Here is a 25070-nt window from a genome sequence, read left to right on the forward strand (position 1 = left end):
AATGAGCCCCTTGCGGGCCCGCTGCATGCGCGGTGCACGCTATCTATTCTCCCTCTAGTGGGGTCGTGGACCCCCAAGAGGGAGAGAAGATGTCGGTATGCCGGCAGTCGGGATTCCGGCGCCGGTATGGTGGTCGCCAGGAGCCCGGCCGCCGGCAACCTGAAGACCACCCGATGTGAGCTATGCCTGTTAGCGTGCAGGGGCTGGAGAGCTGGTTCAGATAGACACAGTGATATTAGAATGCAGAAGGACTAGTAGGTGACTTTGTGGCTGACAGCACAAAGCTCTCACTGCAAAATCCAGCAAGCATCAAGTGGCGCAAAAACCCTGTGGCAGCAAGGCTTTTATTTAGGCATGAAGTCTCCAACTCATTGTCCCGAATTATCAAACCTTGGAGAGAGGGAATGTACAAAATCTGTTACAGACTATGTTTGAAAAATGACAAGAGCTGATTGGTTGGTACTTTGGGCCTCATTCAGGTTGGATCGCAGTGTGCGATCCAACTGCAAAACATCCAAAAATGATGCGGGCGTATGCGCAGCACCCATCCTGCGCATGCACCCGCATTTTCTGGGGGGGGGCACAGAAAATGCTATCGTCTCTGCCTGTCAATCAGTTAGAGGCGGTCGCGGGCGGCGCGGCAACGCTCCTTTTCCAGGGAGGAGACAGAGCGTTGCGGTGGCAGTGGCAGAGAAATGGGTCGGCAACTAGGTAGAAGTGGGCGTGACGGGGGCGTGATCGCAGCGACTGCATGACATCACATTCAGCCGCCGTGATCAGAAACATGGTTGTGGGCCTTCTGTGGGCGCAGCTAAACCTTAATTTCTGCTACCAAGCAAAAATTGCTATGCGATCGCAATTTCTGCTTGTTGAACAGGGGGAGGCTGCGGTCAGCATGTTGGGCGGCCTTGCCTTGCGACGGGCGGCCCCGGGCATGCTAGCAAAAGGATTGCAAATTCTGCAATAAAGCATAATTTGCAATCCTTACTGAATTAGGGGCCTAATTCATATCTGATTGCAGCAGCAAATTTGTTAGCTAATGGGCAAAACCATGTGCACTGCAGGGGGCAGGGCTGTCTTAACAGCAGTATAGGCCCCTGGGCAAAGCAATGCACTGGGGCCCCTACCCATCCTCCAGCGGCAGTGGTTAAAGTGGGCCGGAACGGGGCGGAACTGCGTTCCGTCACCTCTAATTGCAGGCGGAACCAGTTCCGCCTCCGCCCGGCCACAGCATCATGTCCCTGTTCCATTGTAAAGGTGGCAGCGGCCGCCAGCCAATCATGGCTTGCGGACCGGCTGCAGCACCAATCAGAAGAAGGGAAGGTTTTTTTAAAATCTGCCGTGAGCCAATCACGGCTCGCAGACCGCCAGCCAATGAGAAGCTGCCAAGTGGCAGCTTCTCATTAGCTGGCGGTCCAGGAGCCGTGAATGGCGCACAGTCGGCGCCAGATTCAAAGTGCCCTCTCCCAGGGCCGGCGCCACCACTAGGCAGCTGCCTATGAGCGCTAACAATTAAAGGGCGGAACAGAGTGGAACAGCATGAGGGATGTGAAGCACCCACTCCATGCTCACTCGTTGGCCGCTGCTGGATTTGCCTGGGGCTGGAGCTGCATGTTCGTTGCCTGTCCCCACCTACCCTCCTCCATTGCTCACTTCCGCTCTCCCTGTCACCCCCGGCAGAATGTGTTTAGTGTTCTGCCATACAGGAAGTGGAATCGGGCGCGCGCCGCTGCGTGCAGGGTGAGGGGAGAAAGTATCACTGATCAGTGATCATGATCACCGGCTGCAACTACATGTGGGGGCGGAACGCGGAGCCGCGAGTGCTGACATAGAGTGAGGTAGGCTCTAGCAGTGTACACTGCTGCCTGTCACTTCTCTTTCATCTCAACGCTCAGGTCAATAGAAAAAATTATGGTGGAGCCGATGGAAGGATCTTTATTCAGGATCTGCAGCGTCCTGTGTACTGCGTCCTGTGTGCTGCCTGAGCTCCTCCTCTGCTGGGTGCAGCTCATTCACAATCTGAGGGGAGCAATGCTGATCTACCAGGCTCTAATGTACATGTGCATGTAACCAGGTCCCCTCCCACCCAGGCCCCAGTGTGTCACTAGTCACCCATCTCTCAGTATGTGTCCCCATATCCCTTACCTGACCCCACTATGTGCATTCCCATATCCCCCCCCCAGTATGTGTGTCCCCATGTCCCTCACCATCCCCCCAGTATGTATGGCCCTCACCCCCCAGTATGTGTCCCCCCATGTCCCTCACCGGCCCCCCAGTATGTGTCCCCCCATGTCCCTCACCCCCCCAGTATGTGTCCCCCCATGTCCCTCACCCCCCCAGTATGTGTCCCCCAATGTCCCTCACCGGCCCCCCAGTATGTTCTACCATGTCCCTCACCGGCCCCCCAGTATGTGTCCCCCCATGCCCTCACCATCCCCCCAGTATGTATATATGTATATATCTAGCTGGAAAACCCCCTCATAAATCCTGCGTTTGCCCTTGGAGGGGGCTCTACCTGCCGTACTGTGTAAAATGGGTCTCTGTCTGCCGTACTGTGTAAAATGGGGCTCTGTCTGCCGTACTGTGTAAAATGGGGCTCTGTCTGCCGTACTGTGTAAAATGGGTCTCTGTCTGCCGTACTGTGTAAAATGGGGCTCTGTCTGCCGTACTGTGTAAAATGGGGCTCTGTCTGCCGTACTGTGTAAAATGGGTCTCTGTCTGCCGTACTGTGTAAAATGGGGCTCTGTCTGCCGTACTGTGTAAAATGGGGCTCTGTCTGCCGTACTGTGTAAAATGGGGCTCTGTCTGCCGTACTGTGTAAAATGGGTCTCTGTCTGCCGTACTGTGTAAAATGGGGCTCTGTCTGCCGTACTGTGTAAAATGGGGCTCTGTCTGCCGTACTGTGTAAAAGGGGGCTCTGTCTGCCGTACTGTGTAAAAGGGGGCTCTGTCTGCCGTACTGTGTAAAAGGGGGCTCTGTCTGCCGTACTGTGTAAAAGGGGGACTCTGCTATTGTGGACATTGTGTGTGTAAAGGGCACTAGTATGTGGGGCGGGAAATGTGAAGCATTATTTTGAATTGGTGGTACTTTGTGTGGCCACACCCCTTCCTTGTGAGGCCACACCCCTTCTACGGTGTTGCGGGCGAGGTGAGTTCCCCCACCTCTCCAGGACCACTTTAAGCCCTGTCCAGCGGTACATGTTGAGGGCAGCTTTGATGTCCTGCAGGCAGTATGGTGTGTTCTATCTTCCGCTCAACATGTAGCACATGGAGCAGTAATTTATGATAATTACGCCTTTACTGCACATATGGTGTGAGAATAGGCAGGAGGGAGAACACTGAACTGTAGAAGGGGCATTGGGCTGAATGAAGGGGGCTTGGTACATGACTTCCAGGGTGGTATGGGGTGTTTAATATTCAGGGGAGGGGTGGATAGTGGTGTGGGTTTAATATTCATCTTTTTCGGATCAGAGGGCAACTTGCTTGACTGAAGATATCTCTAGTTCCTGTATATAGATTTCTTAGCTTTTAATTGGATAAAACACTAGAGAGTTCCACCTTTCATGAGGTTCTGGGGACTTGGGGATCAGAGTTGAGAAGCCAGAGCAATCCACCATCAAACATATAAAACTGCATACCAGGCGTGTGGAGCTGGAGCAGGGACCGGCTGCTGGAAGGCTGATATCTCTGGTTCTGGGCATAATAGAGACAAGTTGCACAGCGGCCGATTATCGAATGACTGTGCATGCGTACGGATCGTAATGTGCAGACGCGAGGCTAAACTGTGAAAAAATCCTGCGTCTATTTTTATGGCTAGGTGAACACAGGCTGATTGACAGGAAGTGGGAGTTTTGGCGTGGTAACCGGCTGTTTCTGGGAGTGCCTGGAAAAAATGCAGGCGTTCCCAAACGTATTCAGGGAGGGTTTGTGACGTCAGCTCCGGCCCGATCAGACTGTTGCTTTCGCACTGTACGACTAGGTCCTAGGCTACGCACAGAATGGAAAAATCATTAGATGGTGAGTGAGGTGCGAACGGATTTGCAACTGACCGGCGTTTGCAAAGCTTTTGGAATGGCATACGCAGACTTGCATGGGGCGGTATTTCACTCTGTCTGTGTGGTGACTATCTGATCGCAAACCTCTGCAAATTTGCAGAGGTGCGATCAGGTCTGAATTAGGCCACAAGGCCTTTGCAGCGGTCAGGTATTAACTTGCCAGTTTTAACATTTTTGGCAACCCTCTGGCCCTTATGTAATAGCATGAACGTTGTAGGCACAGATGTGATTATGATAAATTAGCCTGTAAATATAAAGCCAACCTGTTTTTTCCTCCTAAATTATTGCCGCTTTAAATCTACGTGCTATCTCACTGGAATCATGCCCATGTCTGCAGCTCGCAGGATATTACATAAGGACCTTTGCATTGATATGATGGGTATATTTGTATGCAGCCAACCACCAAAAGATGTATCTTCTTCCCCAACTTTGGCCCTCATTCCGAGTTGTTCGCTCGCTAGCTGCTTTTAGCAGCATTGCACACGCTAGGCCGCCGCCCTCTGGGAGTGTATCTTAGCTTAGCAGAATTGCGAACGAAAGATTAGCAAAACTGCTAATAAATAATTCTTAGCAGTTTCTGAGTAGCTCCTTACCTACTCACAGATTGTGATCAGCTCAGTCCGTTTAGTTCCTGGTTTGACGTCACAAACACACCCTGCGTTCGGCCAGCCACTCCCCCCTTTCTCCAGACACTCCCACGTTTTTCCCTGACACGCCTGGGTTTTTTGCAAACGCCGGGAAAATGCTGAGTTGCCGCCCAGAAACGCCCCTTTCCTGTCAATCATTTACCGAAGAGCAGTGCGATTGAAAAGCGCCGCAGAAGCCACAGCAAAACTGCTAAGTTTTGTGTTAAACAACTAAGTGCATGAGCCCTGCGTGCCTTGCGCATACGCAATTTGCAACAAATCGCAGCATAGCGAAAATCGGCAACGAGCGAACAACTCGGAATGACCCTCTTTGTTTTTCACTATTCTCCGGTTCTCTTTCCGCTAACTTCATTGTCCCTTTCATATTTATGGTCTGTGTATCGTCTCGCTAAAGCAGAGCCGTCCATAGGTATAGGCAAACTAGGCAATTGCCTAGGGCATTTGATATGCCTAGGGGCATCAGCAGATTCTGCCTGATTAAAATGATATGCGGCATGCCTATATTCTGTGTGTGGCATTTCATATGCAGATACAGCCACAGTCTCACACAGTATATAGGCATGCTGCATATCATTTTAATCAGCAGAAGCTGCTTGTGCATCCTAGCCACATAGCAATGCAAATAAGATGCATTTTCATAAAAAAAAATGTGCCCGACGTTCACATCGAGGCAAGATTTATGAGGACACATCTGTGTCCAAGCAGAGGCAGAGGTCACAGTGTTAGTGGCAGTGTGAGTGCTGTGTGCATGTGAGTGGGTTGGTTGTGCAGTAGTGTTCGGAATATGTGTAAGGAGCATTATGTGTGTCATGTACAAATGCATTAATAATGTTCAACATATGTGTAAGGGGCACTATGTGTGTCATTATGTGTATAAGGGCATTAATAATGTGTGGCATATGTGTACCAGGGTACTACTGTATGTGTCATTATGTGTATAGGGGCACTAATAACGTGCAGCAAATGTGTAGGGGGCACTATATGTGTCATTATGTGTATAGGGGCACTAATAACGTGCAGCAAATGTGTAGGGGGCACTATGTGTGTCATTATGTGTATAAGGGCATTAATAATGTGCGGCGTATGTGTAAGGGACATTATGTGTGAAAGGGCATTAATAAAGGTTGTCATAATGTGTAAGGCACATTACTGTATGTTTATAAGGACATTAATAATGTGTCTCATTCATATGTGTTAGGGGCATTACTGTGTGGCATTATGTGTTTAAAGTGCTCTACTATGTGGCGTTGCGTATAGAAAGCGCACTACTGTGTCTTCTAATGTGAATAAAGAGCAATAGGGTGTGGTGAAATGTGAATAAGGAGCAATTCAGTGTGATGTAATGTGAATAAGGGGCTCTACTGTGAGGAGTAACGTTTATAAGGTAAAGTGATACTACTGTGGGATGTAATATGAATTATGGACACTATCGCATGATCAAATGTGAATAAAGTGCAGTACTGTGTGGCGTAATTGGAATTGGGGTTTCTATTATGTGGCCATGCCCCTTGCCAGCAAAAACACACTCCTTTTTGGGCTGTGCACCAAATGTGCGAACTGTTCCTATTTAAAATATAGGGGGTACAAACACCAAAATAAGGACTGCTATGGATGAGGGGTGATGGTGCTGGGAAAGAAGTGCAAGGTCAGAGGCGGAACCAGCGGTGGTGCTAGGGGGCACCAGCCAAAATCTTGCCTAGCGCATCATATTAGTTAGGGCCGGCTCTGCGCTAAAGAATACATATGTCTCGTTTTTTTTTTTTGCAGGTCTGTGTGAAGATTCTCAACATTTAATTCAGTCAACTGAATGTGAGGTCAGTTATTTAGTGACTAATTAAACATTTGTATAAGCCGAGCAATATATTTTTACATGTTTTACTATAAACAATTTCTACTGTATGTTGTAACGTTCTAAACACAAGAGATTTAAATAGACTAATAGATTTCTAAAGACAGTTTTTGCAGTTTTCTAATTTAGTAACAGCTAGAACCTAACCACACTTCCCCAAAAAAACACCTAATTCTGGATTAACATAGGAGTACATTTATTAAGCATCTGCCTTTGTAAGCTGCCGCTTCCAGGCATGTTTAGCGTGGAAATGTAAATTGGGTATGATATTAAAAGCAGAACACAATGTAAATTTACCCCATAATCTTAAAAGGAGAACATTGGCCTGGAGCAGTAGTGGCTAAGCATTGCATCAAACAGGTACAGGGACACACAACATGCATAAGAGGTAAAAATGGTAATTAGCATTGTACTCATAGTTAATTAAGTATTGATTTTGTATATGCTTTTTAATGGAAGGCCTCCTTAAGGCCCTTATTGTGTCAGTAATTAATTTGCATATCAGTTGCCACAGTTACAGACTTTAGACTTAATATTGTGCTAATGACATCTGCTGTTTTATTACAGTAATGCATATATCTGCAAACAGATGTGCGAATGTTCCTTAAAACGTTAGCTAAAATCGCATTTTTTGACGGAAAAAATAAGAATTTACTCACCGATAATTCTATTTCTCGTAGTCCGTAGTGGATGCTGGGAACTCCGTAAGGACCATGGGGAATAGACGGGCTCCGCAGGAGACTGGGCACTCTAAAGAAAGATTAGGTACTATCTGGTGTGCACTGGCTCCTCCCTCTATGCCCCTCCTCCAGACCTCAGTTAAAGAAACTGTGCCCGGAAGAGCTGACATTACAAGAAAAGGATTCGGAATCCAGGGTAAGACTCATACCAGCCACACCAATCACACCGTAAAACTTGTGCTAACCTTACCCAGTTGACAGTATGAACAACAACAGCATGAGCATCACTCAAAAGGATGCCACATAACAATAACCCTTTTTCTCTAACGTCCTAGTGGATGCTGGGGACTCCGTCAGGACCATGGGGAATAGCGGGCTCCGCAGGAGACAGGGCACATCTAAAAAAGCTTTTAGGTCACATGGTGCGTACTGGCTCCTCCCCCTATGACCCTCCTCCAAGCCTCAGTTAGGTTTTTGTGCCCGTCCGAGAGGGTGCAATCTAGGTGGCTCTCTTAAAGAGCTGTTTAGAAAAGTTTTTTTTTAGGTTTCAATCTCAGTGATTCCTGCTGGCAACAGGATCACTGCATCGAGGGACTTAGGGGAGAGATTTCCAACTCACCTGCGTGCAGGATGGATTGGAGTCTTAGGCTACTGGACACTTAGCTCCAGAGGGAGTCGGAACACAGGTCAGCCTGGGGTTCGTCCCGGAGCCGCGCCGCCGATCCCCCTTACAGACGCTGAAGAGACGGCAGAACGGAGGTCCGGAAAACAGGCGGCAGAAGACTCCACAGTCTTCATGAAGGTAGCGCACAGCACTGCAGCTGTGCGCCATTGTTGTCACACGGCTCACTGACTCAGTCACGGAGGGTGCAGGGCGTTGCTGGGGGCGCCCTGGGCAGCAATATAATTACCTTTAGTGGCAAAAGAAATACATCACATATACCCATTAAGGCTATATGTATGTATTTTGACCCAGGCCAGTTTCTTAAAAACCGGGAGAAAAATCCCGCCGAAAAAGGGGCGGAGCTTATTCTCCTCAGCACTCAGCGCCATTTTCCTGCTCAGCTCCGCTGGTGAGGAAGGCTCCCAGGACTCTCCCCTGCACTGCACTACAGAAACAGGGTAACAAAGAGAAGGGGGGCATAAATTGGCGATATTTATATATTAAGAGCGCATATATAGTAAACAACACCTTCTAGGGTTGTTTATATACATTTATAGCGCTTTTGGTGTGTGCTGGCAAACTCTCCCTCTGTCTCCCCAAAGGGCTAAGGGGTCCTGTCTTCGATTAGAGCATTCCCTGTGCGGCTGCTGTGTGTCGGTACGGGTGTGTCGACATGTATGAGGACGATGTTGGTGTGGAGGCAGAGCAATTGCCGATGATGGTAATGTCACCCCCTAGGGAGTCGACACCGGAATGGATGGCTTTAGTTATGGAATTACGTGATAATGTCAGCACACTACAAAAGTCAGTTGATGAAATGAGACGCCCGGCAAACCAGTTAGTACCGGTTCAGGCGTCTCAGACACCGTCAGGGGCTGTAAAACGTCCTTTACCTCAGTCAGTCGACACGGGTACCGACACAGATGAATCTAGTGTCGACGGTGAAGAAACAAACGTATTTTCCAATAGGGCCACACGTTATATGATCACGGCAATGAAGGAGGCGTTACAGATCTCTGATACTGCTGGTACCTCAAAAAGGGGTATTATGTGGGGGGTGAAAAAACTACCTGTATTTTTACCAGAATCAGAGGAATTGAATGATGTGTGTGATGAAGCGTGGGTTACCCCCGATAGAAAATTGCTAATTTCAAAGAAGTTGTTGGCATTATACCCTTTCCCACCAGAGGTTAGGGCGCGCTGGGAAACACCCCCTAAGGTGGATAAGGCGCTCACACGTTTATCAAAGCAAGTGGCGTTGCCGTCTCCTGATACGGCCGCCCTCAAGGATCCAGCAGATAGGAGGCTGGAAACTACACTGAAGAGTATATACACACATACTGGTGTTATACTGCGACCGGCAATAGCCTCAGCCTGGATGTGCAGTGCTGGGGTAGTGTGGTTGGATTCTCTGACTGAAAATATTGAGACCCTGGATAGGGACAGTATTTTATTGACTCTAGAGCAATTAAAGGATGCTTTTCTTTATATGCGAGATGCTCAGAGGGATGTTTGTACTCTAGCATCAAGAGTAAGCGCGATGTCCATATCTGCCAGAAGAAGTTTATGGACGCGACAGTGGTCAGGTGATGCGGATTCCAAGAGGCATATGGAAGTATTGCCATATAAAGGAGAGGATTTGTTTGGGGTCGGTCTTTCGGACCTGGTGACCACGGCAACTGCCGGCAAGTCCACCTTTTTACCTCAGACCCCTTCACAACAGAAAAGGACACCGTCTTTTCAGCCGCAGTCCTTTCGCTCCTATAAAAAGCGACCAAAAGGACAGTCTTATCTGCCGAGAGGCAGAGGAAAGGGTAAGAAAGGGCAGCACGCAGCCCCTGCCCAGGAACAGAAGCCCGCCCCGGCTTCTACAAAGCCATCAGCATGACGCTGGGGCTTTACAAGCGGACCCAGGAACGGTGGGGGGTCGACTCAAGATTTTCAGCAATCAATGGGCTCACTCACAAGTGGACCCGTGGGTCCTGCAGATAATATCTCAGGGTTACATGCTGGAGTTCGAAAGGTTTCCCCCTCGCCGGTTCCTAAAGTCTGCTTTACCAACGTCTCCCTCAGAAAGGACGTCGGTTTTGGAAGCCATTCACAAGCTGTATTCTCAGCAGGTGATAGTCAAGGTACCCCTCCTACAACAGGGAAAGGGGTATTATTCCACACTATTTGTGGTACCGAAGCCGGACGGTTCGGTAAGACCTATTCTAAACCTGAAATCCTTGAACCTGTACATACAGAAATTCAAGTTCAAGATGGAGTCACTCAGAGCAGTGATAGCGAATCTGGAAGAAGGGGACTTCATGGTGTCCCTGGACATAAAAGATGCTTATCTGCATGTCCCAATTTACCCCTCACACCAAGGGTATCTCAGGTTCGTGATACAAGACTGTCATTATCAGTTTCAAACGCTGCCGTTTGGTTTGTCCACGGCCCCTCGGGTCTTTACCAAGGTAATGACCGAAATGATGGTTCTTCTACGAAGAAAAGGCGTATTAATTATCCCTTACTTGGACGATCTCCTGATAAGGGCAAAGTCCAGAGAACAGCTGGAAGTCGGTGTAGCACTAACCCAGGTAGTGCTTCAGCAACACGGGTGGATTCTAAATCTTCCAAAATCTCAATTGTCCCCGACAACTCGTCTGCTGTTCCTAGGAATGATTCTGGACACGGTTCAGAAAAAGGTGTTTCTCCCGGAGGAGAAAGCAAGGGAGTTATCCGAACTTGTCAGGAACCTCCTAAAACCAGGAACTGTGTCAGTACATCAATGCACAAGAGTCCTGGGAAAGATGGTGGCTTCGTACGAAGCGATTCCATTCGGCAGATTCCATGCACGGACATTTCAGTGGGATCTGCTGGACAAATGGTCCGGATCGCATCTGCACATGCATCAGCGGATAACACTGTCACCGAGAACAAGGTTGTCTCTCCTGTGGTGGTTGCAGACTGCCCATCTGTTAGTGGGCCGCAGATTCGGCATACAGGACTGGGTCCTGGTGACTACGGATGCCAGCCTACGAGGTTGGGGAGCAGTCACAAAGGGAAGAAACTTCCAGGGCGTGTGGTCAAACCTGGAGACGTCTCTTCACATAAATATACTGGAGCTAAGAGCGATCTACAATGCTCTAAGTCTGGCAAAACCGCTGCTTCAGGGTCAGCCGGTGTTGATCCAGTCCGACAACATCACGGCAGTCGCCCACGTAAACCGACAAGGCGGCACGAGAAGCAGGAGTGCAATGGCAGAAGCTGCAAGGATTCTGCGCTGGGCGGAGAATCATGTCATAGCACTGTCAGCAGTGTTCATCCCGGGAGTGGACAACTGGGAAGCAGATTTCCTCAGCAGACACGACCTTCACCCGGGAGAGTGGGGACTTCATCCAGAAGTTTTCCACATGATTGTGAACCGTTGGGAAAAACCAAAGGTGGACATGATGGCGTCTCGCCTCAACAAAAAATTGGACAGGTATTGCGCCAGGTCAAGAGACCCTCAGGCAATAGCTGTGGACGCTCTGGTAACACCGTGGGTGTACCAGTCAGTGTATGTGTTCCCTCCTCTGCCTCTCATACCAAAGGTACTGAGAATTATACGGAAAAGAGGAGTAAGAACGATACTGGTGGCTCCGGACTGGCCAAGAAGAACTTGGTATCCGGAACTTCAAGAGATGCTCACGGAGGATCCGTGGCCTCTACCTCTAAGAAGGGATCTGCTTCAGCAGGGACCTTGTATGTTCCAAGACTTACCGCGTCTGCGTTTGACGGCATGGCGGTTGAACGCTGGATTCTAAAAGAAAAGGGCATTCCAGAGGAAGTTATTCCTACCTTGATTAAGGCTAGAAAGGAAGTGACTGTACAACATTATCACCGCATTTGGCGAAAATATGTCGCGTGGTGTGAGGCCAAGAAGGCTCCAACGGAAGAATTTCAATTGGGTCGATTCTTACATTTCCTGCAAGCAGGATTGTCTATGGGCCTAAAATTGGGGTCCATTAAAGTTCAAATTTCGGCCTTATCAATTTTCTTCCAGAAGGAATTGGCGTCAGTGCCTGAAGTACAAACTTTTGTCAAAGGTGTACTACATATACAACCCCCAATAGTGCCTCCAGTGGCACCGTGGGATTTGAACGTGGTTCTAAATTTTCTCAAATCTCATTGGTTTGAGCCGTTAAAATCGGTAGAATTAAAATACCTTACATGGAAGGTAACCATGCTGTTGGCCCTGGCTTCTGCCAGGAGAGTTTCAGAGTTGGCAGCTTTGTCATACAAGAGCCCATATCTGATATTCCATTCGGACAGGGCAGAATTGAGGACACGTCCTCAATTTCTCCCTAAGGTGGTTTCGGCATTTCACTTAAACCAGCCTATTGTGGTGCCTGCGGCTACTAGCGACTTGGAGGACTCCAAGTTACTGGACGTTGTCAGAGCATTAAAAATATATATTTCAAGGACAGCTGGAGTCAGAAAAACTGACTCGTTGTTTACATTGTATGCACCCAACAAGATGGGTGCTCCTGCGTCTAAACAGACGATTGCACGTTGGATCTGTAGCACAATCCAACTTGCACATTCTGTGGCAGGCGTGCCACAGCCTAAATCTGTAAAGGCCCACTCCACAAGGAAGGTGGGCTCATCTTGGGCGGCTGCCCGAGGGGTCTCGGCATTACAACTTTGCTGAGCAGCTACGTGGTCAGGGGAGAACACGTTTGTAAAATTTTACAAATTTGATACTCTGGCTACAGAGGACCTGGAGTTTTCTCATTCGGTGCTGCAGAGTCATCCGCACTCTCCCGCCCGTTTGGGAGCTTTGGTATAATCCCCATGGTCCTGACGGAGTCCCCAGCATCCACTAGGACGTTAGAGAAAATAAGAATTTACTTACCGATAATTCTATTTCTCATAGTCCGTAGTGGATGCTGGGCGCCCATCCCAAGTGCGGATTGTCTGCAATGCTTGTACATAGTTATTGTTACAAAATCGGGTTATTACTGTTGTTGTGAGCCATCTTTTCAGAGGCTACTTCGTTTTGTTATCATACTGTTAACTGGGTTCAGATCACAAGTTGTACGGTGTGATTGGTGTGGCTGGTATGAGTCTTACCCGGGATTCAAGATCCTTCCTTATTGTGTACGCTCGTCCGGGCACAGTACCTAACTGAGGCTTGGAGGAGGGTCATAGGGGGAGGAGCCAGTACGCACCATGTGACCTAAAAGCTTTTTTAGATGTGCCCTGTCTCCTGCGGAGCCCGCTATTCCCCATGGTCCTGACGGAGTCCCCAGCATCCACTACGGACTATGAGAAATAGAATTATCGGTAAGTAAATTCTTATTATTAAGCAATAACTATATACATGTATTGTAGAAAGTCCGCACTTGGGACGGGCGCCCAGCATCCACTACGGACTACGAGAAATAGAATTACCGGTGAGTAAATTCTTATTTTCTCTGACGTCCTAGTGGATGCTGGGAACTCCGTAAGGACCATGGGGATTATACCAAAGCTTCCCAAACGGGCGGGAGAGTGCGGATGACTCTGCAGCACCGCATGGGCAAACCCAAAGGTCCTCCTCAGCCAGGGTATCAAACTTGTAGAATTTTGCAAAAGTGTTTGAACCCGACCAAGTAGCAGCTCGGCAAAGCTGTAATGCCGAGACCCCTCAGGCAGCCGACCAAGAAGAACCCACCTTCCTTGTGGAATGGGCTTTTACTGATTTTGGATGCGGCAACCCAGCCGCATAATGATCCTGCTGAATCGTGTTACAGATCCAGCTGGCAATAGTTTGCTTTGAAGCCGGAGCACCCAGCTTGTTTGATGCACACAGGATAAACAGCGAGTCAGTTTCCCTGACTCCAGCCGTTCTGGATACATAAATCTTCAAAGCCCGGACTACGTCCAGCCACTTGGAGTCCTCCAAGTCACGAGTAGCTGCAGGCACCACAATAGGTTGGTTCAAATGAAAAGATGATACCACCTTATGCAGGAATTTCGGACGAGTCCGCAATTCTGCCCTGTCCATATGGAAAACCAGGTAGGGGCTTTTATCTGACAAAGCCGCCAATTCTGACACACGCCTAGCCGAGGCTAAGGCCAACAGCATGACCACTTTCCACGTGAGATACTTGAGCTCCACGGTCTTCAGTGGCTCAAACCCGTGGGATTTCAGGAAACTCAACACCACGTTAAGATTCCAAGGCGCCACTGGTGGCACAAAAGGGGCTGAATATGCAGCACTCCCTTAACAAACGTCTGAACCTCAGGCAGTGAAGCCAGTTCTTTTTGAAAGAAAATGGATAGGGCCGAAATCTGGACCTTTATGGACCCTACTTTTAGGCCCATAGTCACTCCTGACTGTAGGAAGTGCAGGAATCGACCCAGCTGGAATTCCTCTGTAGGGGCCTTCCTGGCCTCACAGCAAGCAACATATTTTCGCCATATACGGTGATAATGCTTCGCTGTCACGCCCTTCCTAGCCTTTATCAGCATAGGAATAACTGCATCCGGAATGCCTTTTTCCACTAGGATCCGGCGTTCAACCGCCATGCCGTCAAACACAGCCGCGGTAAGTCTTGGAACAGACAGGGCCCCTGTTGCAACAGGTCCTGTCTGAGAGGCAGAGGCCATGGGTCCTCTGTGAGCATTTCTTGCAGTTCCGGGTACCAAGTCCTTCTTGGCCAATCCGGAGCAATGAATATTGTTCTCTCTCCTCTTTTTCTTACAATTCTCAGCACCTTTGGTATGAGAGGAAGAGGAGGAAAAACATAGACCGACTGGAACACCCACGGTGTTACATGTCCACCTGTGGCAGTTCCCACCAATTTGCAATCTGAGTGAAGATTTCCTGATGAAGTCCCCACTCTCCCGGGTGGAGGTCGTTCCTGCTGAGGAAGTCCGCTCCACTCCCGGAATGAACACTGCTGACAGTGCGCTTACGTGATTCTCCGCCCAGCGAAGAATTCTGGTGGCTTCTACCATCGCCACCCTGCTCCTTGTGCCGTCTTGGCGGTTTACATGAGCCACTGCGGTCCGACTGGATCAGAACCGGTTGGTCGCGAAGCAGGATCTCCGCTTGACTTAGGGCGTTGTATATGGCCCTTAATTGATGTGAAGGCAAGTCACCTGACTTGACCACAGCCCTTGGAAATGTCTTCCCTGTGTGACTGCCCCCCACCCTCGGAGGCTTGCATCCGTGGTCACCAGGACCCAGTCCTGAATGCCGAATCTGCGACCTTCGAGAAGGTGAGCACTCTGCCGCCACCACAGGAGAGACACCCTGGCCCTGGGGGATAGGGTGATTAACCGATGCATCTGAAGATGTGATCCGGACCACTTGTCCAGTAAGTCCCATTGGAAGGTCCTCGTATGGAACCTGCCGAAGGGAATGGCCTCATATGAGGCCACCCTCCTTCCCAGGACTCGAGTGCAGTGATGCACTGACCCCTGTTTTGGTTTTAATAGATTCCTGACCAGTGTCCCGAGCTCCTGAGCTCTCTCTATCTGGTCTGTATCTAGGATCATGCCTAGGAGAGGCAGATGAGTTGTAAGAACCAATTGCGACTTTGGAATATATAGAATCCAGCCGTGTTGCCGTTACACTTCCAGAGAAAGTGATACGCTGTTCAGCAACTGCTCTCTTGATCTCGCTTTTATGAGGAGATCGTCCAAGTACGTGATAATAGTGACACCTTGCTTCCGCAGGAGCACCATCATTTCCGCCATTACCTTGGTGAACATTCTCAAGGCCGTGGAGAGACCAAACGGCAACCTCTGAAATTGGTAATGACAATCCCGTACCGTAATTCTGAGGTACGCCTGATGAGGTGGATATGAAGGTATGCATCCTTTATGTCTCGAGTCACCTTTCAGGCTTGCAATAACCGCTCTTAGCGATTCAAACTTGAACTTGAACCTTTTCAGGTATATGTTCAGGGATTTTAAATTCAATATGGGTCCGACCGAACCGTCAGGTTACGGGACTACAACATGGTCGAATAATAACCCCCTCCTTGTTGAAGGAGGGGAGCCTTGACCACCGCCTGGTGAAGATACAATTTGTGAATTGCAGTTAACACTGTTTTCCTCTCGTGGGGGGAAGCCGGCAGGGCCGTCGGTGAGGGGGCATCTTCTCAAAGTCCAGCTTATATCCCTGATACACAATATCTATTGCCCAGGGATCTAACAGGGAGTGAACCCAGTTGTGGCTGAACTTACGAAGGCGTGCCCCCACCGGGCCTAGCTCCGCCTGTGGAGCCCCAGCGACATGCGGTGGATTTTTCTAGAGACCGGGGAGGACTTCTGTTCCTGGGAACTAGCTGTGTTGTGCAGCTTCTTTCCTCTGCCGCCGCCTCTGGCAAGAAAGGACGCACCTCGGACTTTCTTGTTTCTTTATTCGAAAGGCTGCATTTGATAATGTCGTGCTTTCCTAGGCTGTGCAGGAATATAAGGCAAAATATTAGAATTTACCAGCTAAAGCTGCGGAGACCAGGTCCGAGAACCCTTCTCCACACAATCCTCAGCCTTCCATATGCATGTTTTATATCTATCTATCTATCTATCTATCTATCTATCTATCTATCTATCTATCTATCTATCTATCTATCTATTTCTTAAGACAGCATCTTCAATATATATATATATCTATATATATACATATACATATATATATATCTATATGCATACTAGGGTCTCAATCTCTGCTGATAAGGGACCTGTCCACGCTGCCACAGCGCTATAAACCCATGCCAACACAATTGCCGGTCTGAGTAGTGTACTAGAATGTGCACGCTATCTGCAGGATCCCTGAGAACAGCTAGTGCTACCGTCTGGGCAAACGTGACACCCTAGGGGAAGATTCCCATCACATCCTGGCCCTAGTGGGGAAAGGATACTGCCTGAGAATTTCTTGTGGGAAGCTACAGTTTCTTGTCTGGAGATTCCCGCTCTTTTTCCTCATGAGAGGAGGGAAATTTACCTCAGCTTTCTTCCCCTTAACATGTGTACCCTTGTGTCAGGGACACATGAGTCATCAGTGATATGCACATAATCTTTTATTACAATAATCATATATTGAATACCTTTCAGCCATGTTAGCTGTAACTTTGCATTATCGTAGTCGACACTGGAGTCAAACTCCGTGTCGATATCAGTGTTTATTATTTTGGATAGTGAACATTGTGAGACTCTGAAGGTCTCTGTGACATAGGGACAGGCATAGGTAGATTTCCTGTCTGTTCTCTAATCTTTTGTGCAATAAATTCACCTTAGCACTTACACATATCCAAACAGGTGTCTGCGTTGTCGACGGAGACACCCTCTCACACACATTTTCTCTATCTCCTCCTTAGGGGAGCCTTTTACCTCAGACATGTCGACACACGCGTAATGACACACCACACACACAGGGGATGCTCTATTTGAAGACAGTTCCCCCACAAGGCCCTTTGGAGAGACAGAGAGAGAGTATGCCAGCACACACCCCAGCGCTATATAACCCAGGGATTACACTACAAGTCACTGTTTACCCAGTAGCTGCTGTATATACAAATTTGCGCCTAAATTTATGTGCCCCCCCCCCCCCCCTCTTTTCCCCCTTTGTGTATCTGGATACTGCAGGGGAGAGCCTGGGGAGCTTCTTTCCAGCGGAACTGTGAAGAGAAAATGGCGCTGGTGTGCTGAGGAAGAAGGCCCCGCCCCCTCAGCGGCGGGCTTCTGTCCCGCTTTCTGTGTGAAAAAATGGCGGGGGGTTTTACATATATACAGTGCCTGACTGTATATATGTATTTTATGCCAAAAAGGCACTTCAATTGCTGCCCAGGGCGCCCCCCCCCCAGCGCCCTGCACCCTACAGTGACCGGAGTGTGAAAGTGTGCTGGGAGCAATGGCGCACAGCTGCGGTGCTGTGCGCTACCTTAAATGAAGACAGGAGTCTTCAGCCGCCGATTTCTTCTTCAAGCTTATGTTCTTCTGGCTCTGCGAGGGGGACGGCGGTGCGGCTCCGGGAACGGACGATCAAGGACAGGTGCCTGTGTTCGAACCCTCTGGAGCTAATGGTGTCCAGTAGCCTAAGAAGCACAACCTAGCTGCAGGCAGGTAGGTTTGCTTCTCTCCCCTCAGTCCCTCGTAGCAGTGAGTCTGTTGCCAGCAGAAGCTCACTGAAAATAAAAAACCTAACAAATACTTTCTTTTACTAGCAGGCTCAGGAGAGCCCACTAGGAGCACCCAGCTCTGGCCGGGCACAGATTCTAACTGAGGTCTGGAGGAGGGGCATAGAGGGAGGAGCCAGTGCACACCAGATAGTACCTAATCTTTCTTTAGAGTGCCCAGTCTCCTGCGGAGCCCGTCTATTCCCCATGGTCCTTACGGAGTTCCCAGCATCCACTAGGACGTCAGAGAAAAAGCTGTTTTGCAGAGGTGGGAAGTTCCGGCGGGGGATTCTTACATTTCTACTTCTATTTTACCATTCAAATGTCATTCCACACTGTATTTGTATTTCACAATATATACAGTAGTCTGTGAACAGGGTTGGAAATACATGATGAGGGTCTTGCTGCTGTGTAGTTTGGTTGGGATTCAACACTGCTCGGAAATGCCGGCATTCTAACCATCGGGATGCCGCGGACGGTATTTTGACTGCCGGCATATCGAACCCAGCACGCGTGGTTGGGGTAGGACTGGGAACTCTTTTTTTTTGGGGGGGGGGGGGGGGGGGGGTTAAACAAATTTATTGGACAGAAGCAGGGTAGAACTGGCCTCAGGGTTACAGGGGGAACCCCCGGCGGGCCCACCACCTCAAGGGATCATGTTCCAAACTATGCTTTTGAATTATACATTATGCATATGCACAGAACTGTGGTGTATTTTCCACAGTGCATTCCTATTATTAATCTGGTACATTATTATGCATGCACTAGCAGTATTTACTAAATATAGTATATATATTTATCTAGGGGTCCAGACTATGCACTCACCAGTGGTTAGCCAAGTCTCCAAGCAATAGGGATGTGCACTTGAAATTTTTCGGGTTTTGTGTTTTGGTTTTGGGTTCGGTTCCGTGGCCGTGTTTTGGGTTCGAACGCGTTTTGGCAAAACCTCACCGAATTTTTTTTGGCGGATTCGGGTGTGTTTTGGATTCGGGTGTTTTTTTCAAAAAACCCTAAAAAACAGCTTAAATCATAGAATTTGGGGGTCATTTTGATCCCATAGTATTATTAACCTCAATAACCATAATTTTCACTCATTTTCAGTCTATTCTGAACACCTCACACCTCACAATATTATTTTTAGTCCTAAAATTTGCACCGAGGTCGCTGTATGGCTAAGCTAAGCGACCCAAGTGGCCGACACAAACACCTGGCCCATCTAGGAGTGGCACTGCAGTGTCAGGCAGGATGGCCCTTCCAAAAAATACTCCCCAAACAGCACATGACGTAAAGAAAAAAAGAGGCGCAATGAGTTAGCTGTGTGAGTAAGCTAAGCGACCCTAGTGGCCGACACAAACACCTGGCCCATCTAGGAGTGGCACTGCAGTGTCAGGCAGGATGTCCCTTCCAGAAAATACTCCCCAAACAGCACATGACGCAAAGAAAAAAAGAGGCGCAATGAGGTAGCTGTGTGAGTAAGCTAAGCGACCCTAGTGGTCGACACAAACACCTGGCCCATCTAGGAGTGGCACTGCAGTGTCACGCAGGATGGCCCTTCCAAAAAATACTCCCCAAACAGCACATGACGCAAAGAAGAAAAGAGGCGCAATGAGGTAGCTGTGTGAGTAAGCTAAGCGACCCTAGTGGCCGACACAAACACCTGGCCCATCTAGGAGTGGCACTGCAGTGTCAGGCAGGATGGCCCTTCCAAAAAATACTCCCCAAACAGCACATGACGCAAAGAAAAAAAAAGAGGCGCAATGAGGTAGCTGTGTGAGTAAGCTAAGCGACCCTAGTGGCCGACACAAACACCTGGCCCATCTAGGAGTGGCACTGCAGTGTCAGGCAGGATGGCCCTTCCAAAAAATTCTCCCCAAAAAGCACATGACGCAAAGAAAAAAAGAGGCGCAATGAGGTAGCTGTGTGAGTAAGCTAAGCGACCCTAGTGGCCGACACAAACACCTGGCCCATCTAGTAGTGGCACTGCAGTGTCAGGCAGGATGGCCCTTCCAAAAAATACTCCCCAAACAGCACATGACGCAAAGAAGAAAAAAAGAGAAAAGAGGTGCAAGATGGAATTGTCCTTGGGCCCTCCCACCCACCCTTATGTTGTATAAACAGGACATGCACACTTTAACCAACCCATCATTTCAGCGACAGGGTCTGCCACACGACTGTGACTGAAATGACTGGTTGGTTTGGGCCCCCACCAAAAAAGAAGCAATCTCTCCTTGCACAAACTGGCTCTACATAGGCAAGATGTCCACCTCATCATCATCGTCCGATTCATCACCCCTTTCACTGTGTACATCCCCCTCCTCACAGATTATTAATTCGTCCCCACTGGAATCCACCATCTCAGATCCCCGTGTACTTTCTGGAGGCAATTGCTGCTGGTGAATGTCTCCATGGAGTAATTGATTATAATTCATTTTAATGAACATCATCTTCTCCACATTTTCTGGAAGTAACCTCGTACGCCGATTGCTGACAAGGTGAGCGGCGGCACTAAACACTCTTTCGGAGTACACACTGGAGGGAGGGCAATTTAGGTAGAATAAAGCCAGTTTGTGCAAGGGCCTCCAAATTGACTCTTTTCCCTGCCAGTATACGTACGGACTGTCTGACGTGCCTACTTGGATGCGGTCACTCATATAATCCTCCACCATTCTTTCAATGGTGAGAGAATCATATGCAGTGACAGTAGACGACATGTCAGTAATCGTTGGCAGGTCCTTCAGTCCGGACCAGATGTCAGCATCAGCAGTCGCACAGACTGCCCAGCATCACCGCCAGCGGGTGGGCTCGGAATTCGTAGCCTTTTCCTCGCACCCCCAGTTGCGGGAGAATGTGAAGGAGGAGATGTTGACAGGTCGCGTTCCGCTTGACTTGACAATTTTCTCACCAGCAGTTCTTTGAACCCCTGCAGAGAGATCCAACGTAGGTTTTAAATCTAGGATCGAGCACGGTGGCCAAAATGTAGTGCTCTGATTTCAACAGATTGACCACACGTGAATCCTGGTTAAGCGAATGAAGGGCTCCATCCACAAGTCCCACATGCCTAGCGGAATCGCTCTGTTTTAGCTCCTCCTTCAATGCCTCCAGCTTCTTCTGCAAAAGCCTGATGAGGGGAATGACCTGACTCAGGCTGGCAGTGTCTGAACTGACTTCACGTGTGGCAAGTTCAAAGGGCAGCAGAACCTTGCACAACGTTGAAATCATTCTCCACTGCGCTTGAGTCAGGTGCATTCCCCCTCCTTTGCCTATATCGTGGGCAGATGTATAGGCTTGAATGGCCTTTTGCTGCTCCTCCATCCTCTGAAGCATATAGAGGGTTGAATTCCACCTCGTTACCACCTCTTGCTTCAGATGATGGCAGGGCAGGTTCAGGTTTTTTTGGTGGTGCTCCAGTCTTCTGTACGCGGTGCCTGCACGCCGAAAGTGGCCCACAATTCTTCGGGCCACCGACAGCATCTCTTGCACGCCTCTTTCGTTTTTTAAATAATTCTGCACCACCAAATTCAAGGTAAGTGCAAAACATGGGATGTGCTGGAATTTGCCCAGATTTAATGCGCGCACAATATTGCTGGCGTTGTCCGATGCCACAAATCCCCAGGAGAGTCCAATTGGGGTAAGCCATTCTGCGATGATCTTCCTCAGTTGCCGTAAGAGGTTTTCAGCTGTGTGCGTATTCTGGAAAGCGGTGATACAAAGCGTAGCCTGCCTAGGAACGAGTTGGCGTTTGCGAGATCCTGCTACTGGTGCCGCCGCTGCTGTTCTTGCAGCGGGAGGCAATACATCTACCCAGTGGGCTGTCACAGTCATGTAGTCCTGAGTCTGCCCTGCTCCACTTGTCCACATGTCCGTGGTTAAGTGGACACTGGGTACAACTGCATTTTTTAGGACACTGGTGAGTCTTTTTCTGACGTCCGTGTACATTCTCGGTATCGCCTGCCTAGAGAAGTGGAACCTAGATGGTATTTGGTAACGGGGGCACACTGCCTCAATAAATTGTCTAGTTCCCTGTGAACTAACGGCGGATACCGGACGCACATCTAACACCAACATAGTTGTCAAGGCCTCAGTTATCTGTTTTGCAGCAGGATGACTGCTGTGATATTTCATCTTCCTCGCAAAGGACTGTTGGACAGTCAATTGCTTACTGGAAGTAGTACAAGTGGTCTTCCGACTTCCCCTCTGGGATGACGATCGACTCCCAGCAGCAACAACAGCAGCGCCAGCAGCAGTAGGCGTTACACTCAAGGATGCATCGGAGGAATCCCAGGCAGGAGAGGACTCGTCAGACTTGCCAGTGACATGGCCTGCAGGACTAATGGCTTTCCTGGGTAAGGAGGAAATTGACACTGAGGGAGTTGGTGGTGTGGTTTGCGCGAGCTTGGTTACAAGAGGAAGGGATTTACTGGTCAGTGGACTGCTTCCGCTGTCGCCCAAAGTTTTTGAACTTGTCACTGACTTATTATGAATGCGCTGCAGGTGACGTATAAGGGAGGATGTTCCGAGGTGGTTAACGTCCTTACCCCTACTTATTACAGCTTGACAAAGGCAACACACGGCTTGACACCTGTTGTCCGCATTTCTGTTGAAATACTTCCACACTTAAGTGCTGATTTTTTTGGTATTTTCACCAGGCATGTCAATGGCCATATTCCTCCCACGGACAACAGGTGTCTCCCCGGGTGCCTGACTTAAACAAACCACCTCACCATCAGAATCCTCCTTGTCAATTTCCTCCCCAGCCCAAGCAACACCCATATCCTCATCCTGGTGTACTTCAACACTGACATCTTCAATTTCACTATCAGGAACTGGACTGCGGGTGCTCCTTTCAACACTTGCAGGGGGCGTGCAAATGGTGGAAGGCGCAAGCTCTTCCCGTCCAGTGTTGGGAAGGTCAGGCATCGCCACCGACACAATTGGACTCTCCTTTGGGATTTGTGATTTCGAAGAACGCACAGTTCTTTGCTGTGCTTTTGCCGCAAGTCTTTTCTTTTTTCTAGCGAGAGGATGAGTGCTTCCATCCTCATGTGAAGCTGAACCACTAGCCATGAACATAGGCCAGGGCCTCAGCCGTTCCTTGCCACTCCGTGTCGTAAATGGCATATTGGCAAGTTTACGCTTCTCCTCAGACGCTTTTAATTTTGATTTTTGGGTAATTTTTTTACTGATCTTTTGTGTTTTGGATTTTACATGCTCTGTACTATGACATTGGGCATCGGCCTTGGCAGACGACGTTGATGGCATTTCATCGTCTCGGCCATGACTAGTGGCAGCAGCTTCAGCACGAGGTGGAAGTGGATCTTGATCTTTCCCTATTTTTTTAACCTCCACATTTTTGTTCTCCATATTTTGCGCACAAGTAAAAGCCACCACAGGTATACAATGTAGATGGGTGGATAGTATTACTTATACTTATGGACGACGAGTGACGAGTCGACACAGAGGTAGATACAGCCGTGGCCTACCGTACTGATGCTTAGTGCTTATATATAAATATAATATACTGTATAACGGACCTGGTGGACAGTGTCAGCAGACTGCTAAACTAGTATGAAGAAAGAAAAAAACACACCACAGGTATACAATGTAGATGGATGGATAGTATTACTTATACTTATGGACGACGAGTGACGAGTCGACACAGAGGTAGGTACAGCCGTGGCCTACCGTACTGCTGCTTAGTGCTTATATATAAATATAATATACTGTATAACGGACCTGGTGGACAGTGTCAGCAGACTGCTAAACTAGTATGAAGAAAGAAAAAAAAACACCACAGGTATACAATGTAGATGGATAGTATTACTTATACTTATGGACGACGAGTGACGAGTCGACACAGAGGTAGGTTCAGCCGTGGCCTACCGTACTGCTGCTTAGTGCTTATATATAAATATAATATACTGTATAACGGACCTGGTGGACAGTGTCAGCAGACTGCTAAACTAGTATGAAGAAAGAAAAAAAAACACCACAGGTATAATGTAGATGGATGGATAGTATTACTTATACTTATGGACGACGAGTGACGAGTCGACACAGAGGTAGGTACAGCCGTGGCCTACCGTACTGCTGCTAAGTGCTTAATTATATATATAATATACTGTATAACGGACCTGGTGGACACTGTCAGCAGACTGCTAAACAAACTAGCATGAAGAAAGAAAAAAAAAAAAACACCACAGTGTTTTTCAGGCAGACAAACGTATACTGGACTGGTGGTCACTGTCAGCAAAACTGTGCACTGTACTCCTGCTATAACTGCTCCCCAGTCCCCACAATTAGGCAGTGTGAGCAGTGCACTCAGCACAGATATATCATGCAGCAGTGCAGCACACTGAGTGAGCACAGATCTGGTGGAGCGTTTTTTTTCAGGCAGAGAAACAACGGATTAATTAAACTCAAAACCCTGCACTCCCTAACAGCTGCTCCCCGTCCCCAATCCTCCCCACAATTTATAACTAACTAAGTTCTACTATAGTTCTACTATAACGGAGAGGACGCCAGCCACGTCCTCTCCCTATCAATCTCAATGCACGTGTGAAAATGGCGGCGACGCGCGGCTCCTTATATAGAATCCGAGTCTCGCGAGAATCCGACAGCGGGATGATGACTTTCGGACGCGCTCGGGTTAACCGAGCAAGGCGGGAGGATCCGAGTCGCTCGGACCCGTGTAAAAAAAAGGTGAAGTTCGGGCGGGTTCGGATTCCGAGGAACCGAACCCGCTCATCACTACCAAGCATGGGCCCCTACCACAGCAATCCCCCGTGGGCCCTTCATGCCCCAGTCCGACACTGCGCAATCCCCCGTGGGCCCTTCATGCCCCAGTCCGACACTGGACAGAAGAAAAGTGATACAGACATTGGAGAAGAGAGTAATTAGATAAATGCTCAGTATTTTATAACTGTATCATAATGGACAATTGCTCAAAGTCCACAAGCAGGTAACTGGTTAGTAGGAAAACAACCACAGAGCAGATCAATGGAGCAGAAAAGGAACAAGTACAGTTTTAAAAGGATGGG

General features: G+C 48.7%; 1 protein-coding gene across 1 annotated transcript in view; it reads left to right on the plus strand.

The window, feature by feature from the left end:
- LOC134889019 (uncharacterized) overlaps positions 1-25070 on the plus strand; it is a 391009-nt gene that overhangs the window by 205405 nt on the left and 160534 nt on the right. The window contains exon 7 of the mRNA XM_063913347.1: positions 6469-6515. Coding sequence (XP_063769417.1) covers positions 6469-6515 — 47 coding nt within the window. The remainder of the gene's footprint in view (positions 1-6468; positions 6516-25070) is intronic.

Source organism: Pseudophryne corroboree, chromosome 1, assembly GCF_028390025.1.
Source record: "Pseudophryne corroboree isolate aPseCor3 chromosome 1, aPseCor3.hap2, whole genome shotgun sequence".
In the NCBI taxonomy this organism is placed as follows: domain Eukaryota; kingdom Metazoa; phylum Chordata; class Amphibia; order Anura; family Myobatrachidae; genus Pseudophryne; species Pseudophryne corroboree.